Below are 16,280 nucleotides of genomic sequence, written 5' to 3'. Positions count from 1 at the left end.
CTGTAACCCAGAGAAACACCCAGATATGCAATGCAAAATACAGGGCCACCATCTCCCTAAAATACCCCCTGTAACACAGATAAAAACCCAGATGTGCAATGCAAAATACAGGGCCATCTTTCCTAGAAATACCCCCTGCAACACAGAGACACACCCAGATATGCAATGCAAAATACAGGGCCAACTTCTCCCTAAAATACCCCCCTGTAACCCAGAGACACACCCAGATATGCAATGCAAAATACAGGGCCACCATCTCCCTAAAATACCCCCCTGTAACACAGAGAAACACCCAGAAGTACAATGCAAAATACAGGGCCACCTTCTCCCTGTAACACAGAGAAACTCCCAGAAGTACAATGCAAAATACAGGGCCACCATCTCCCTGTAACACAGAGAAACTCCCAGAAGTACAATGCAAAATACAGGGCCACCATCTCCCTGTAACACAGAGAAACTCCCAGAAGTACAATGCAAAATACAGGGCCACCATCTCCCTAAAATACCCCCCTGTAACCCAGAGACACACCCAGATATGCAATGCAAAATACAGGGCCACCTTCTCCCTGAAATCCCCCTGCAACAGAGACACACCCAGATGTGCAATGCAAAATACAGGGCCACCATCTCCCTAAAATACCCCCCTGTAACCCAGAGACACACCCACATATGCAATGCAAAATACAGGGCCACCATCGCCCTAAAATACCCCCCTGTAACCCAGAGACACACCCAGATATGCAATGCAAAATACAGGGCCACCATCGCCCTAAAATACCCCCCTGTAACACAGATAAAAACCCAGATGTGCAATGCAAAATACAGGGCCATCTTTCCTAGAAATACCCCCTGCAACACAGAGACACACCCAGATATGCAATGGAAAATACAGGGCCACCTTCTCCCTAAAATACCCCCCTGTAACCCAGAGACACACCCAGATATGCAATGCAAAATACAGGGCCACCTTCTCCCTAAAATACCCCCCTGTAACACAGAGAAACACCCAGAAGTACAATGCAAAATACAGGGCCACCTTCTCCCTAAAATACCTCCCTGTAACACAGAGAAACACCCAGAAGTACAATGCAAAATACAGGGCCACCTTCTCCCTAAAATACCCCCCTGTAACACAGAGAAACACCCAGATGTGCAATGCAAAATACAGGGCCACCATCTCCCTAAAATACCTCCCTGTAACACAGAGAAACACCCAGATGTGCAATGCAAAATACAGGGCCTATAGATAAACCTACTGTTGATAACACTATTGTGTTCAACTCTAGGGGGCGCAGATAATGAGACAACAGATAGAGGAACAATAAATAAAATCAGTGGCATATCAAAGCAAAGGAATGCACATTAGTAAAATGTAAATCATAGGACATCATAGAGAAATGCCTGATGCAACAGCTAGCACAGGTGAGAAACGCGTTGCAATCTGCATTTTAATCTTTTATATACACTTTGGGTGAGTGTGTGCACCCTTAGCTTTTAATATTTGATTTTAATAAACCGATTTTAAACAAATTGGAAGCCTGACCTTTTTTGAGCCTATCTGGAGTTGGCACCTGGAGTTGGTGTACTCTTGATCCCTGGAGGGTCACCAGTGAGCTGGGACACAAGAGAGATCCCAGTACACTCTACTTAGCACAATAGTTTGCTGCCACTCTTGTGAGTTATACTAATAACACAAGATATCCATTCATCTCCTTGCCATCACAGTGTTATGCTAGGAGGCGCCCTCTGTTTTGTGATCTTTTCACAGATTCTAATTTTTAAAATGCAGGGCCACCTTCTCCCTAAAATACCCCCTGCAACACAGAGAAACACCCAGATGTGCAATGCAAAATACAGGGCCACCTTCTCCCAGAAATACCCCCTGTAACACAGAGAAATAACCAGATGTGCAATGAAAAATACAGGGCCACCTTCTCCCCAAAATACCTCCTGCAACACAGAGACACACCCAGATATGCAATGCAAAATACAGGGCCACCTTCTCCCAGAAATACCCCCTGTAACACAGAGAAACACCCAGATGTGCAATGCAAAATACAGGGCCACCTTCTCCCAGAAATACCCCCTGTAACACCGGGGATCACCCAGATGTGCAATGCAAAATACAGGGCCACCTTCTCCCAGAAATAGCCCCCTGTAACACAGAGAAACACCCAGATGTGCAATGCAAAATACAGGGCCACCTTCTCCCTAAAATACCCCCCTGTAACACAGAGAAACACCCAGATGTGCAATGCAAAATACAGGGCCACCTTCTCCCAGAAATAGCCCCCTGTAACACAGAGAAACACCCAGATGTGCGATGCAAAATACAGGGCCACCTTCTCCCTAAAATACCCCCCTGTAACACAGAGAAACACCCAGATGTGCAATGCAAAATACAGGGCCACCTTCTCCCAGAAATAGCCCCCTGTAACACAGAGAAACACCCAGATGTGCGATGCAAAATACAGGGCCACCTTCTCCCTAAAATACCCCCCTGTAACACAGAGAAACACCCAGATGTGCAATGCAAAATACAGGGCCACCTTCTCCCAGAAATACCCCCCTGTAACACAGAGAAACACCCAGATGTGCAATGCAAAATACAGGGCCACCTTCTCCCTAAAATACCCCCCTGTAACACAGAGAAACACCCAGATGTGCAATGCAAAACACTGTGCCCACCTTCTCCCTGAGTGACCATAAAAGTGGGACTAAGCACAATTTACCTGTGATATATTACTGGGATAGCAAATTAAGCTTGCATTAGTATGATGTTTTAAACAACTTTCTCGTTTACTTTTATTATCAAATTTGCTTTTTTCTCTTGATATCCTTTGTAGAAGAGTAGGTAGTCTTACAAGAGCGTGCACGTGTCTTTAGCTTCTATGGCAGCAATGTCTGCAACAATGTTTGTAATAATGTTACACAAGATTGCAGATAAAGCATAAAAAATGATAATAAAAATAAGTGGTAAAGTTGTTTAAAACTTTATTCTCCGCTGTTTAACAAAGAGAAAGACCTTTCTAATTTTCTTTTGTCATCAAAATGTACTTTGTTTTCTTGGGTTCCTTTAATTCATTTGATGACAAAAAAATTAGAAAGGTTTTTTTGATTGTTAGTTTTCTTTTTTCTCTTTTAAAAACGGTAGAGTATAAACTTTTAAACAACTTTACCACTTATTTTTATTATCATGTTGTCTCATTTGTAGAAAAGTATACCTAGGTAGTCTCACAGGAGCGTGCACGTGTCTTTAGCTTCTATGTCAGCAGTATCTGAAATCTTGTATGGCATTATTACAAACATTGCTGCAGACATTGCTGCCATAGAAGCAAAAGACACGTGCAGGCGCCTGTGACACTACCTACTATTCTACAAAAGGATACCAAGAGAACAAAGCACATTTGATAGCAGAAGAGAATTAAAATGTTTTTTTTTTTTAAACTGAATCATGAAAGTGTAATTGTGACTTCCATTTGCCTGTAGAGTTAGTTGTAAAGACATTATAGCCATTACAAATACAGGGTGACATCTAAAATACTTATTTTATTGGAAAAGAAATAAAGTATCACTAGACAAAATTCATAAACATCATAAACAACATCATATGGCGGGATGAGAACGTCTCTACTGGCAGGATTATATTGTCCACTGGGGGATGAGAACGTCTCTACTGGCAGGATTATATTGTCTACTGGGGGATGAGAACGTCTCTACTGGCAGGATTATATTGTCTACTGGTGGGATGAGAATGAGAACGTCTACTCGTGGGATGAGAACGTCTCTACTGGCAGGATTAAATTGTCTACTGGTGGGATGAGAATGAGAACATCTACTGGCGGGATGAGAATGTCTACTGGTGCGATTAGAACATCTACTGGCGGGATTAGAACAAAGTACATTTGATGACAGAAGAAAATCAGAAAGTTTTTTTTTTTTTTTAAACTATACACTTTATCTGAATCATGAAAGTTTAATTGTGACTTCCATTTGCCTGTAGAGTTAGTTGTAAAGACATTATAGCCATTAAAAAATACAGGATGACATCTAAAATACTTATGAATTTTGTCCAGTAATACTTTACTTCTTTTCCCATAAAATAACCATCATCTGGTGGGATTAGAACGTCTCTACTAGTGGAATAAGAAAGTCTGCTGGCGGAATAAATACAATCTGGTGGTAGACAATCTACAGGATTAGATTGCCTACTGGCGGGATTATAGAATGTCTACTGGCAGGATTAGACTGTCTGTCGGGATAAGAGCATCTACTGGCGGGATTAGATTGTCTACTGGCAGGATTAGAACATCTACTGGCAGAATCAGCAACATACCTCTTACGCCATAAAATAATCTTGCAGAATAAAGTAGAAATAATTTTGTCTAAACTTTCTAGGTCATACATAACATCTCTCATCTACAGTGCAAATATTCTTATATACATTATGAAAAAAGTCAAAAGGAGATGACAATATGTAGTTTCTACAATTATTTGTAACTAGAAAAAAAAAAATTCTCGCTATTTCTTCTAGCGCTCTTATATTTATGTATATAAAGAGCTCAGGGATACCCCTTTTCATAAAACTATAAACAACTTATTTTTATCTTCAGTTGAAGAAGGGGGGTGTCAATCAACCCGATCGTATTCGATGGGGTTGATTTCTATCCGCCGCCTCAGAGCAGGCGGACAAGTTATTGAGCAGCGGTCTTTAGACCGCTGCTTCATAACTTCTCAGGCTCGCCGGAAACAAGGGGCCTCAAGCTCTATATGGAGCTTGATAAATATGCCCCCATATGTGAAAATAATAGGTGTCACTTCCTGTCCAACACGTAAAACATAATCTCATAGGATTGTGATACCATTAAGATAAAACTTACGTACTTCAAAATTGTGGAATGTGACAAGATTTATTGCTTCTAAACATTTGGTACCCATAAATATGTACAGATCCATATACATGCACTAGGACAATTAATACCTTATGTTGATTACCTGATTTGTTTCACTGGTTGTGTGCACAAACAAGTACGCCAATTGATCCATTTTCTCTGAAGTTCACATCCAACTCCTTCCTTCAGCTAAGAGAGTGATGATAATTTTAAACCACTATATGTGACAACATAGAATTGTATACTACCAATACTATCAATTTTTGCAATGTGACATCTCACCAGTAAAAACAGAATAATTTGGCATCCATTGATTTACAAGCTGACATCACATTGGTAATATACGTGACATCACACCATGGTGCACTACAGAACTGTGATATCATAACACACAACCTTATTTTTATGACATCACAACACATTTACATAACATTATTTGATTACATATAATATATCATAACATCACTGTACAAAAATGACATTACATCAAGTAATAACAAAAGATGACATGAATCTAGTATGTGACATCACAACATGTACCAATTTAGGACTGTATCATTGCAACATCACTATATAAAATGATGTCATACTCGGTAAGATCAAGCAAAATGCCAGCAAGTCATATAAAATGGTCTACGGTTCTAGTTGCCTTTACAATCAATCCAAAAAGTCTATGTAGGTGATAAAACCCAAGGCAGTAAACCACAACCCCATAGCAGGTGGCCATTCCTAGGCAGGCACAAATAACTTATTAATAACAACATATAGATCAGAGGTGCTACACATAGGAAAGTACCGTTCAGACATGTTTGTGCTACGATAAACCCTTCTGCATAACTATATATCTCCACATATGATAGGAAAGATGCTCCTTAAAAATAAATGCACCCAAAAGATTATCAAATCACTGCACCCCTAAAATATAGTTTAATAAGGTTTTATGTTATCGTTACATGCAGGGGTCAAAAAAAATGTTAAAAATGTAGGAGCCAGCCATACTTTTAGGAGCCAGTCAGTGGTATTTTTATATAGAAATATGGAGAATAACCCAAAAAGTTAGGAGCCAGGGGTAAAATTCTAGGAGCCAGTGGCTACATGGCTCCTGGGTTTGTCAAGCACTGAGAACATGCATTTGTTACTAGCAATTAGAATGACAGCTGTCTGAGGGGTAATAACTGCCTCAGTCTGCCTTCCTGGCTTTATTTATTTACCCCCCCCCCCCATATAGGGCTGCTACATGTTGACTCATAGGGAAAATTATCTTCATCATAACTCTTCCAATTTCATAATCCAAAACCCAAATGCGCAGGATTAAGGACAAACACAATGCTGATTTGTGGGTTCAGCGATTACATCACAGGCTGAAGGTTCTGGATATTTTGGGTAGTGACACCAATAGGTGACGTGTGCATTCAACCTATGTGTATCTCTCTAATAGATCTGAACAGGGCATTATTAGTGCCGTGAATATGTGTGTTTGATGAGTTATTGATTCAGATAATTTTTATTAGTGTAAACGTAATTTTAATTACTTTAACTTTAATTGACTGAGCAGGTAGCATTTTGGGTACACCGTAAGGATTTGATAAATGTTGTTTGGGGGGTTATCAAGTCCTTTTAGATGTGGAATTCGCCAAGTAAAAATAGCGCCAAAAATGTGTTAAGTATAACAAATTTGGATTGTGATTACTAAAACAGGACTGGCACGAGTTAAGTATAAGGCCATTTATCACAAAACCAATAATTAAAGAGTGCTATTGAAAAACAGTAAAAACAGCAACAAATACCGGTCGGTCACCTGAATCTTCTGTCTATCTCATTTCCCAAATACCCGTCACCTGAATCTTATGGCCATCTCATTTCCCAAATACCAGTCACCTGAATCTTATGTCCACCTCATATCTTAAATACCAGTCACCTGAATCTACTGTACATCTTATTGCCCAAATACCAGTCACTTGAATCTACTGTCCATTTCATTCCCTGAATACCCATCACCTGAATCTACTGTCCATCTCATTTCCCAAATACCCGACACCTGAATCTTATGGCCATCTCATTTCCCGAATAGCAGTCACCTAAATTTACTGTACATCTCTTTTCCCAAATACTAGTCACCGGAATCCTATGTCCATCTCATTTACCAAATACCGGTCACCTGAATCATATGTCCATCTCATTTCCCAAATACCAGTCACCTGAATCTACTATCCATTTGATTCCTCTAATACCCATCACCTGAATCTTATGTCCATCTAATTTCCCAAATACCAGTCACCTGCATCTACTGTACATCTCATTTCCTGATCACCCGTCACCTGGATATACTGTCCATATTATTTCCCAAATACCCATCACCTGAATATACTGTACATCTTATTGCCCAAATACCGGTCACCTGAATCTTAAGCCCATCTCATTTCCCCATCACCTAAATCCTATGTCCATCTTATTTCCTGAATACCGGTCACCTGAATTTACTGTGCATCTCATTGCCCAAATACCGGTCATCTGAATCTTATGCCCATCTCATTTCCCGAATACCCGTCACCTGAATCCTATGTCCATCTCATTCCCCTAATACCCATCACCTGAATCTTATGTCCATCTCATTTCCCAAATACCAGTCACCTGAATCTTATGTCCACCTCATATCTTAAATACCAGTCACCTGAATCTACTGTACATCTTATTGCCCAAATACCAGTCACTTGAATCTACTGTCCATTTCATTCCCTGAATACCCATCACCTGAATCTACTGTCCATCTCATTTCCCAAAGACTTGTCACCTGAATTCTTTGTATATTTCATTTCCTGAATACCAGCCACCTGAATCTACTGTTTATCTCATTTCCCAAATATCTGTCACCTGAATCTAGTGTCCATCTCATTTCCTGAATACCCGTCACCTGAATCTACTGTCCATCTCATTTCCCAAATATCTGTCACCTGAATCTAGTGTCCATCTCATTTCCTGAATACCCGTCACCTGAATCTACTGTCCATCTCATTTCCCAAATATCCATCACCTGAATCTAGTGTCCATCTCATTTCGTGAATACCCATCACCTGAATCTACTTTCCATTTAATTTCCTGAATACCCGTCACCTGAACCTCATGTCCATCTCATTTCCCAAATACCGTCCCCTGAATCTACTGTCCATCTCATTTCTCAAATACTCATCACCTGAATTCCATTCCATTCCATTTCCTGATCACTCGTCACCTGAATCTCATGTCCATCTCATTTCCCAAAATACCCATCACATTTGCAAGAACAGAAGGTGGCAGCAGTGTTTCCTGTCATGTACTGTTCCTGAAATGTTCACATTACCTAACTAAAGATTTCTTCACCAAAAATAACATGAGAACAAAGTAAATTTGATAATAGAAGTAAATTGGCAAGTCTCTTAAAACTACTGCTCTATCTGAATCATAAAAGTTTAACTTTGAATTTAGTGTCCTTTTAATTGCTGTTGGATAATTTGCTGTAATTCTGGAGCACTATAAGGCAGCAGTTTTGTAAGAATGTTGTCCATTATTTTTAAAATTGAATGCTCTGTCTGAATCAGAAAAAAACTTTTTGGGATTTCACAGCCCTTTACAAGATTTCCCCTAAGAGTGTGCATTTATTAAAGGGATAGAAAGATAAAAACTGAAACGTACATGGGTGCATTTAAATTGTAAAGAAAAGCATGTTTGAAATATACTTCCATTAGCAAAAATGCTTCCAGTAAAAGTTATAACTGGTTTTCAGCGGCATATGCACATATCCTGTGAAAGCCTGTGCACCAGTAATCAAACACCATGCCTGCTCAATTACAGATAGATCACGAGTTTTGAGCGCTATAGGGAAATTAACAACCGCAACATTTCCGGCGTTATTTCCCCTCCCTATAGCGCTGCTATAACAGGTTTTAAAAAAGCAAGCTTGCGCGGGCGATATGCTTGCGTTGAGCTCCATATCGCACCGAATCAAGTGCTGCTTTTACGTGCTCGTGCAAGATTTCCCCATAGACATCAATGGGGAGAGTCAGCAAAAAAAGCCTAACACCTGCGATCGTGGAAACAAAAGCTCCATAAACGCAGCCCTATTGATGTCTATGGGGAAAGAAAAAGTTACGTTTAAACCTAACACCCTAACATAAACCCAGAGTCTAAACACCCCTAATCTGCTGCTCCTAACATTGCCGCCACCTACATTACAGTTATTAACCCCTAATCTGCTGCCCCTAACATCGCCGCCACCTACATTACAGTTATTAACCCCTAATCTGCCGCTCCCAATGTCGCCACCACTATACTAATGTTATTAACCCCTAAACCTAACCCTAAATCTAACACTAACCCTAACGTAACCCAAACCCTAACACCCCCTAACGTAAATATAATTAAAATAAATCTAAATAAACCTTACAATTATTAACTAAATAATTCCTATTTAAAACTAAAATAAATACTTACCTGTAAAAAAAAAAAACCCTAAGCTAGCTACAATATAACGAATAGTTATATTGTAGCTATCTTAGGTTTTATTTTTATTTCACAGGTAAGTTTGTATTTATTTTAACTAGGTAGACTAGTTTGTAAATAAATAGTTATTAACTATTTACTAGCTACCTAGTTAAAATAAATACAAAGTTACCTGTAAAATAAAACCGAAGCTACCTTACACTAAAAACTAACATTAAAATAAAATAAATTAAATTATTAAAATACAATTTTCTAACTTACAAAAATAAAATAAACACTAAATTACAAAAAATAAAAACGAATTACTCCTAATCTAATAGCCCTATCAAAATAAAAAAAGCCCCCCAAAATAAAAAAAACCCTAGCCTACACTAAACTGCCAATGGCCCTTAAAAGAGCCTTTTGCGAGGCATTGCCCCAGCCAATAGAAATGTAAGGGACGCTATCTTGGATGATGTCACTTAAAGGGAACCTTAATTTTCCAGTGACGACCTTAAGAAGAGGATGCTCCGTGCTGGATGTCTTGAGGATAGACCCGCTCCGCGCAGGATGAATGAAGATAGAATATGCTGTCTTGATGAAGACTTCTTTAAGCTTGGATGAGGACGTCGCCGGGTGGATGAAGATCAAAGAGGCCGCATGGATGAAGATTTCTTGCCGCTTGGATGAGGACTTCACCGGCTGGATGAGGATGGATGTCCGGACTTCGATAACTGTAAGTGGATCGCCGGGGGTTAGTGTTAGGTTTTTTTTTTTTTTTAAGGGATTTTTGGGTGTTTTTTTTTTTTTTTTAGGATAGGGTTTTGGCCAATGTAAAAGAGCTAAATGCCCTTTTCAGGGCAATGCCCATCCAAATGCCCTTTTCAGGGCAATGTTTAGCTTAGGTTTATTTAGATAGGATTTTATTTGGGGGGTTTGGTTGGGGGGGTGTTTGTATTTTTTTTTAAAGATAAAATAGCTGATTTCTTTGGGGCAATGCCCTGCAAAAGGCCCTTTTAGGGCCATTGGCAGTTTAGTGTAGGTTGAGGGGGGTTATTTTGGGGGGGGGGGCTTTTTTATTTTGATAGGGCTATTAGATTAGGAGTAATTGGTTTTTATTTTTGATAATTTCTTTTTTTATTTTTTGTAATTTAGTAAATTGTATTTTATTAATTTAATTTCATTTTATTGTAAGGTTAGTTTTAGTGAAAGGCAGGTTAGGTTTTATTTTATAGGTAACTTCGTATTTATTTTAACTAGGTAGTTATTAAATAGTTAATAACTATTTACTAACTAGTCTACCTAGTTAAAATAAATACAAACTTACCTGTGAAATAAAAGTAAATTAAGCTAGCTATAATATAACTATTAGTTATATTGTAGCTAGCTTAGTTTTTTTTTTTTTTTTTTTACAGGTAAGTATGTATTTATTTTTAAATAGGAATTATTTAGTTAATAATTGTAAGGTTTATTTAGATATATTTTAATTATATTTAAAGTGAATGTAAAGTGAAGACTATCACTCTTCGTCATATTATGCATCTACTAAAATAAATAGGACTTTAATTCATGATTTTTTTTTTATACCGCATCCTAATTCACAAAATCAATCTATTGACAAAGTATTATTAGCCGTGATTCCTCCGCCCGCCATTTTGTCCATCAATGCACAAGTGATTGACATTGCAGTCTTCTAATCCGCAGTTGCACCCCATGGTGTTCAGCCCCTTTACTGCAACGTCACGCAATGCTTCTGCACATGCGTTTTTAACTACAAGAGCTATTCGGATCCAAAGCGCATCCATGACACACGCATGCGCTACACAGATAGTCACTGGTATAGAATAATACCATCTTCATTCTGTAATGCATGCGCAAATTTAGTACTCCACGGGGACGCGCGTAGACACTCATGCGCAAATTTAGTATTCCACGCTTTTAAGATACGTAATAGAGCGGGCGGGACCGCTCTTTACATCAGGGACTAGAAAACAAGGAAGTAGAGGATGGGAGGAGTTGCTCGCAAAAACGGAGCTAAGTTATAATATAAAATTATTATATAAACAAAAACATTTATAAAAAAAAATATAGCGGTTTAACTAACGAAGTGTTTGTGAATTAGTAGTGAATACCAACTATCAGAAAATTTACATTCACTTTAAGTTAGGGGGTGTTAGGCTTAGGGTTAGGATTAGGGGTTAATAATTTATTTCAGTATATTTCGTTGTGGGGGGCTTGCAGTTTAGTGGTTAATAGATTTATTATAGCGGCGTTGTGGGCGGACGGCAGATTAGGGGTTAATTTTATTTTAGTGTTTGCGATGTGGGAGGGCGGCGGTTTAGGGGTTAATAGGTTTATTCTAGTGGCAACGATGTTGGGGAGCGGCAGAATAGGGGTTAATAAACATTTTTTAGTGGCGGCGATGTCCAGAACAGCAGATTAGGGGTTAATAATTTTATTTTAGTGTTTGCGATGCAGAAGGGCCTTGGTTTAGAGGTTAATAGGTAGTTTATGGGTGTTTAGTGTACTTTGTAGCAGTTTAGTCATGAATTTTATGTTACAGATTTGTAACGTAAAACTCATAACTACTGACTTTAGATGGCGGTACGGGTTTTGTCAGTATAGGGTGTACCACTCACTTTTTGGCCTCCCAGGCAAACTCGTAATACCGGCGCTATGGGAGTCCCATTGAAAAATGACTTTTTTTTTAAAGTGCGGTACTGACGTTGCGTGACGGCCAAAAAGGTGTACACCTATACCGACAAGACTTGTAATAGCGGCGTTACGGAAAAAGCAGCATTATGAAGCATAACAATGCTTTTTCACTCATAACGCAAAACTCGTAATCTAGCTGTTAGTCAGCAGTGGCTTGTATGACATAGATATAGTGTTTGTATCCCGATCCTCTAGTCACACGTAGCATATGTGCATATGCCACTGAAATAGAAATACATTTTACTACAAGCATTTTTGGCAATGGAAGTATATTTCTATAAATGCTCCTACTTAAAATTAAAATACAATTATACAAATTTCAGTGTTGAACCTTCTATCCATTTTAAAGGCATTGCATTATATACAGTAGAATTGCATAATTAGCGAGTACAAAATAAAATTACAATGCAAACGCACATTTAAAAACGAGAAGTAATTTTTTTCTGACAAATTTTAAAATTCACTTCAATTTGCTGACACCCTGTATCAGGTGAACTCTTGCACATGCTCAGTAGGTGTGCATATAAATAGACTGTCCACAAATTTGAAAGGAAGTAATCTGTAAAGTCTAATAAAACTGCTGCTCTGTCTGATTCAAGAAAACTTTGACCTCTCAAATTTTGACCTTTCTAACATAGTAACATAGGAGATGAGGTTAAAAGACAGAAGTCCATCAAGCAAAACGTATACAGATCTTATTGATTTACTATAAAGAAGCTCCAATGGAGCTTAAATAAATTTGATTAAAAATGTGACCTATTTAACACAAGCATTAATATACATGAATTCTGTTTCTATCCAGAAATATATCTAAGTCATTGGCATTCACTACCTCCTTAGGTAGCGAGTTCCACAATTGTATTGCTCTTATAGTAAAAAAAACTTTTAAAGTTGCTGTAGATTAAATCTCCTTTCCTCCAGCCTTACATTGTGACCTCATCAAAATGTTCTTGGAATAAACAGAGTTTCTGCCAACTCTGTATATGGTCCTTGAATATATTTATATAAAATAATCATGTCACCTCTTAAGCACCTTTTGTCTAGAGAAAACAGACCCAGTTTGGCTAACCTCTCCTCATAGCTTAAATTCACCATTTCCCTTATTAGTTCTGTGGCCCTTCTCTAATCTTTTTCTAAGTCTGCAATGTATTTTTTTAGATTGTTTCTATCCTTTTAAGTTCAAGATTCACATTTAGAATTTACAATATGATACTTGGTGATTTTTGTTTTTACTTACCTGAGGGTTTAGTGCTGTTGAAAAACAATTAGGCAGCAGAAACCTCAGGACTTGTGATTACTTGTGTTACCACCAGTACTAACTGGTAAATGATTTGAAACATGATTTCTGCTATAACATAGTTTTTAATGTATTTTCTTGAGCTTAAAGGGACACTGAACCCAAATGTTTTTCTTGTGTGATTCAGATAGAGCATGATATTTTAAGCAACTTTCTAATTTACTCCTATTATCAAATTTTCATTATTCTCTTTGTATCTTTATTTGAAATGCAAGAATGTAAGTTTAGATGCCGGCCCATTTTTGGTGAACAACCTGGGTTGTCCTTGCTGATTGGTGGATACATTCATCCACCAATAAAAAAAGTGCTGTCCGGAGTTCTGAACCAAGAAAAAAAGCTTAGATGGCATCATTTTCAAATAAAGATAGCAAGAGAACGAAAAAAATTGATAATAGGAGTAAATTAGAAAGTTGCTTAAAATTGCATGCTCTAACTGAATAACGAAAGAAAAAAAAATGGGTTTAGTGTCCCTTTACAGGAACATGAAAGTCCAAATTAAATGTTCATGGGTCAATTTACTTCTATTAGCAAATGTACTTTTTTCTCTTGGTATACTTTGTTGAAAAGCATATGTACATATGCTTGTTAGCAGCAATGCACTACTGTGAGCTAGCAGGTGATTGTTGTGTGCACATATAAGCCTTCTCATTGGCTCACCATTGTGTTTAGCTACCTCCCAGTAATGCATTGCTGCTCTCAAGATGAGTTTAGCTATGGGTCCAAATCTGGCGGCGTATTTTGGCCTAGGCAAACAAGGCACTTGCCTAAGGCAGCAGATTAGAGGGAAGTAATTTTTCCCCTATTCCCCTTTTCCCCTATTTGGAGAAGTAATGTTTCAAGAAATCCGTTTGTTTTTTATGTATATTGCAGCAATATATAGATATGTATGTGTATGTGTGTATGCAAGTATTTTGCAAGCCCTGGTGAACATTTACTTTAGAAATGCCATAAAAAAAACAAAAAAACACGTTACTCCCTGAGCAAAAAATATTATAGCCAAAAATGACCTAAAACTGGGGGTGCCTAGGGCAGCACAAAACCTAAATAAGCCACTGGTCCAATTCCAGTCTTGCCAATGGGGATAATTTACTGCTTTGTAGCTCCCTATATGATGTTCTTGACATTGGCACAATCCAATACTAACTATCAACAAAAAATAGACACAACTGAGTCAACAGTCAAAGGAAATTGATATAGTGCAAAACTGTTACTACAAATATTAGATGTCTCCTTGGAATACTCATTATGTTGCGCATGTGCTATACACTCTGCAATGCCCACTGACACCATTTGAGATATATATTTAAATGCACATAGATAAATTAGATTTTTGAATGGAAACATTTGTAATATACAAGTGATGGCAAAAATGCTTCTAGCAAAAGTTATCACTGTTGTAGTGTTAACATGCGTAATAACTGTATAACTGGAAAATATATGTAATAACTGTATAACTGAAAAATCACATTTTGCTATAGTAAGGAAAGCTTTACCCTTTTGAATAAACTAGTTTCCAAGAGATAATATCAAGCAACTCTACCAAGGCATGTACAGAAGGATCAAAGGCTACCATCCAATGTAAATAAGACAGATGAGACCTGCTCTCCTTCCTGAGGACAGAAAATCAAATGTCATAAAGCTTCAAAAAGGACACAGGACAGGACAGTGGCATCATAAATCTTCAAAGGGACTCAGATAAGGTCAGTCCTGAGATGGATCACAAATAGTGATGTTGCAAATAGTTCGCCGGCGAATAGTTCCCGGCGAACATAGCTTGTTCGCGTTCGCCGCGGCGGGCGAACACATGCGATGTTCGATCCGCCCCCTATTCGTCATCATTGAGTAATACTTTGACCCTGTACCTCACAGTCAGAAGACACATTCCAGTCAATCAGCAGCAGACCCTTCCTCCCAGACCCTGCATTCTTAGTGAGAGGAGGGACAGTGTAGCTGCTGCTGATTTAATAGAGAAATCGATAGCTAGGCTAGTGTATTCAGTGTCCACTACAGTCCTGAAGGACTCATCTGAGGACAGCACCCCAAAAAGCCCTTTTTAGGGCTAGAACATCAGTCTGCTTTTTTTTTTTTTTTCCTGTGTAATCTAATTGCAGTTGCCTGCCTGCCAGCGTGTGTGTCAGGCTCACAGCGTATACTGTGCCCACTTGCCCAGTGCCACCACTCATATCTGGTGTAACAGTAGTGTAAATTTAAAAAGAAAAAAACACTTTTTTGACTGTTAAATAATAGCAGTCAGCTTAATTCACACGTGTGCGTTTCAGTGCCTGCCTGCCAGGGCACAGTGTCACCCCAGTACAACTCATATCTGATGTAACAGTAGTGTAGATTTAAAAAAACAACACTTTTTTGACTGTGTTAAATAATAGCAGTCAGTTTCCTTCACACGTGTGCGTTTCAGTGCCTGCCTGCCAGGGCACAGTGTCATCCCAGTGCAACTCATATCTGGTGTAACAGTTGTATAGATTTAAAAAAAAAAAAAACACTTTTTTGACTGTGTTAAATAATAGCAGTCAGTTTCCTTCACACGTGTGCGTTTCAGTTCCTGCCTGCCTGCCAGGGCACAGTGTCACCCCAGTGCAACTCATATCTGGTGTAACAGTAGAGTGGCTCCTGTAGGCTGCAGGCCATTGACGGATGGAGCTGTGACCTGGGAGGAAGAGGCCCTTATGTGGAGATAGGAGGTTCTATAGGAGGAGCCGTAGGAGAGGTGTTAAAAGGGCATGCAGAGCGGGAAAACCAACAGACTGTTAATTTTGTGATAGAGAAAACATCCCCCTCCTGCCCGTCCCCCTTTTTAATTTTGAGAGGAGTGTTTTTTATTTGTCGTTTTAGGTTTTGTCGCAGTTGGAAGGCGGGGGTGCTAGCCCTTAATTTACAGAATATTATGGCCAATTGTGAAGTGT

General features: G+C 38.6%; 1 protein-coding gene across 2 annotated transcripts in view; it reads right to left on the bottom strand.

Annotated features, from left to right (window-relative positions):
* The window catches only part of ANO9 (anoctamin 9), a 233,973-nt gene that overhangs the window by 167,729 nt on the left and 49,964 nt on the right, over positions 1–16,280 (bottom strand). For both annotated transcript variants that reach the window (XM_053720509.1, XM_053720508.1), the window contains exon 8: positions 4,996–5,081. In XM_053720509.1, the coding sequence (XP_053576484.1) occupies positions 4,996–5,081 (86 nt within the window). The remainder of the gene's footprint in view (positions 1–4,995; positions 5,082–16,280) is intronic.

Source organism: Bombina bombina, chromosome 7, assembly GCF_027579735.1.
Source record: "Bombina bombina isolate aBomBom1 chromosome 7, aBomBom1.pri, whole genome shotgun sequence".
NCBI lineage: Eukaryota > Metazoa > Chordata > Amphibia > Anura > Bombinatoridae > Bombina > Bombina bombina.
Note: the sequence above shows the minus strand (reverse complement) of the source record. Positions and strands in the feature narration are given on the sequence as shown.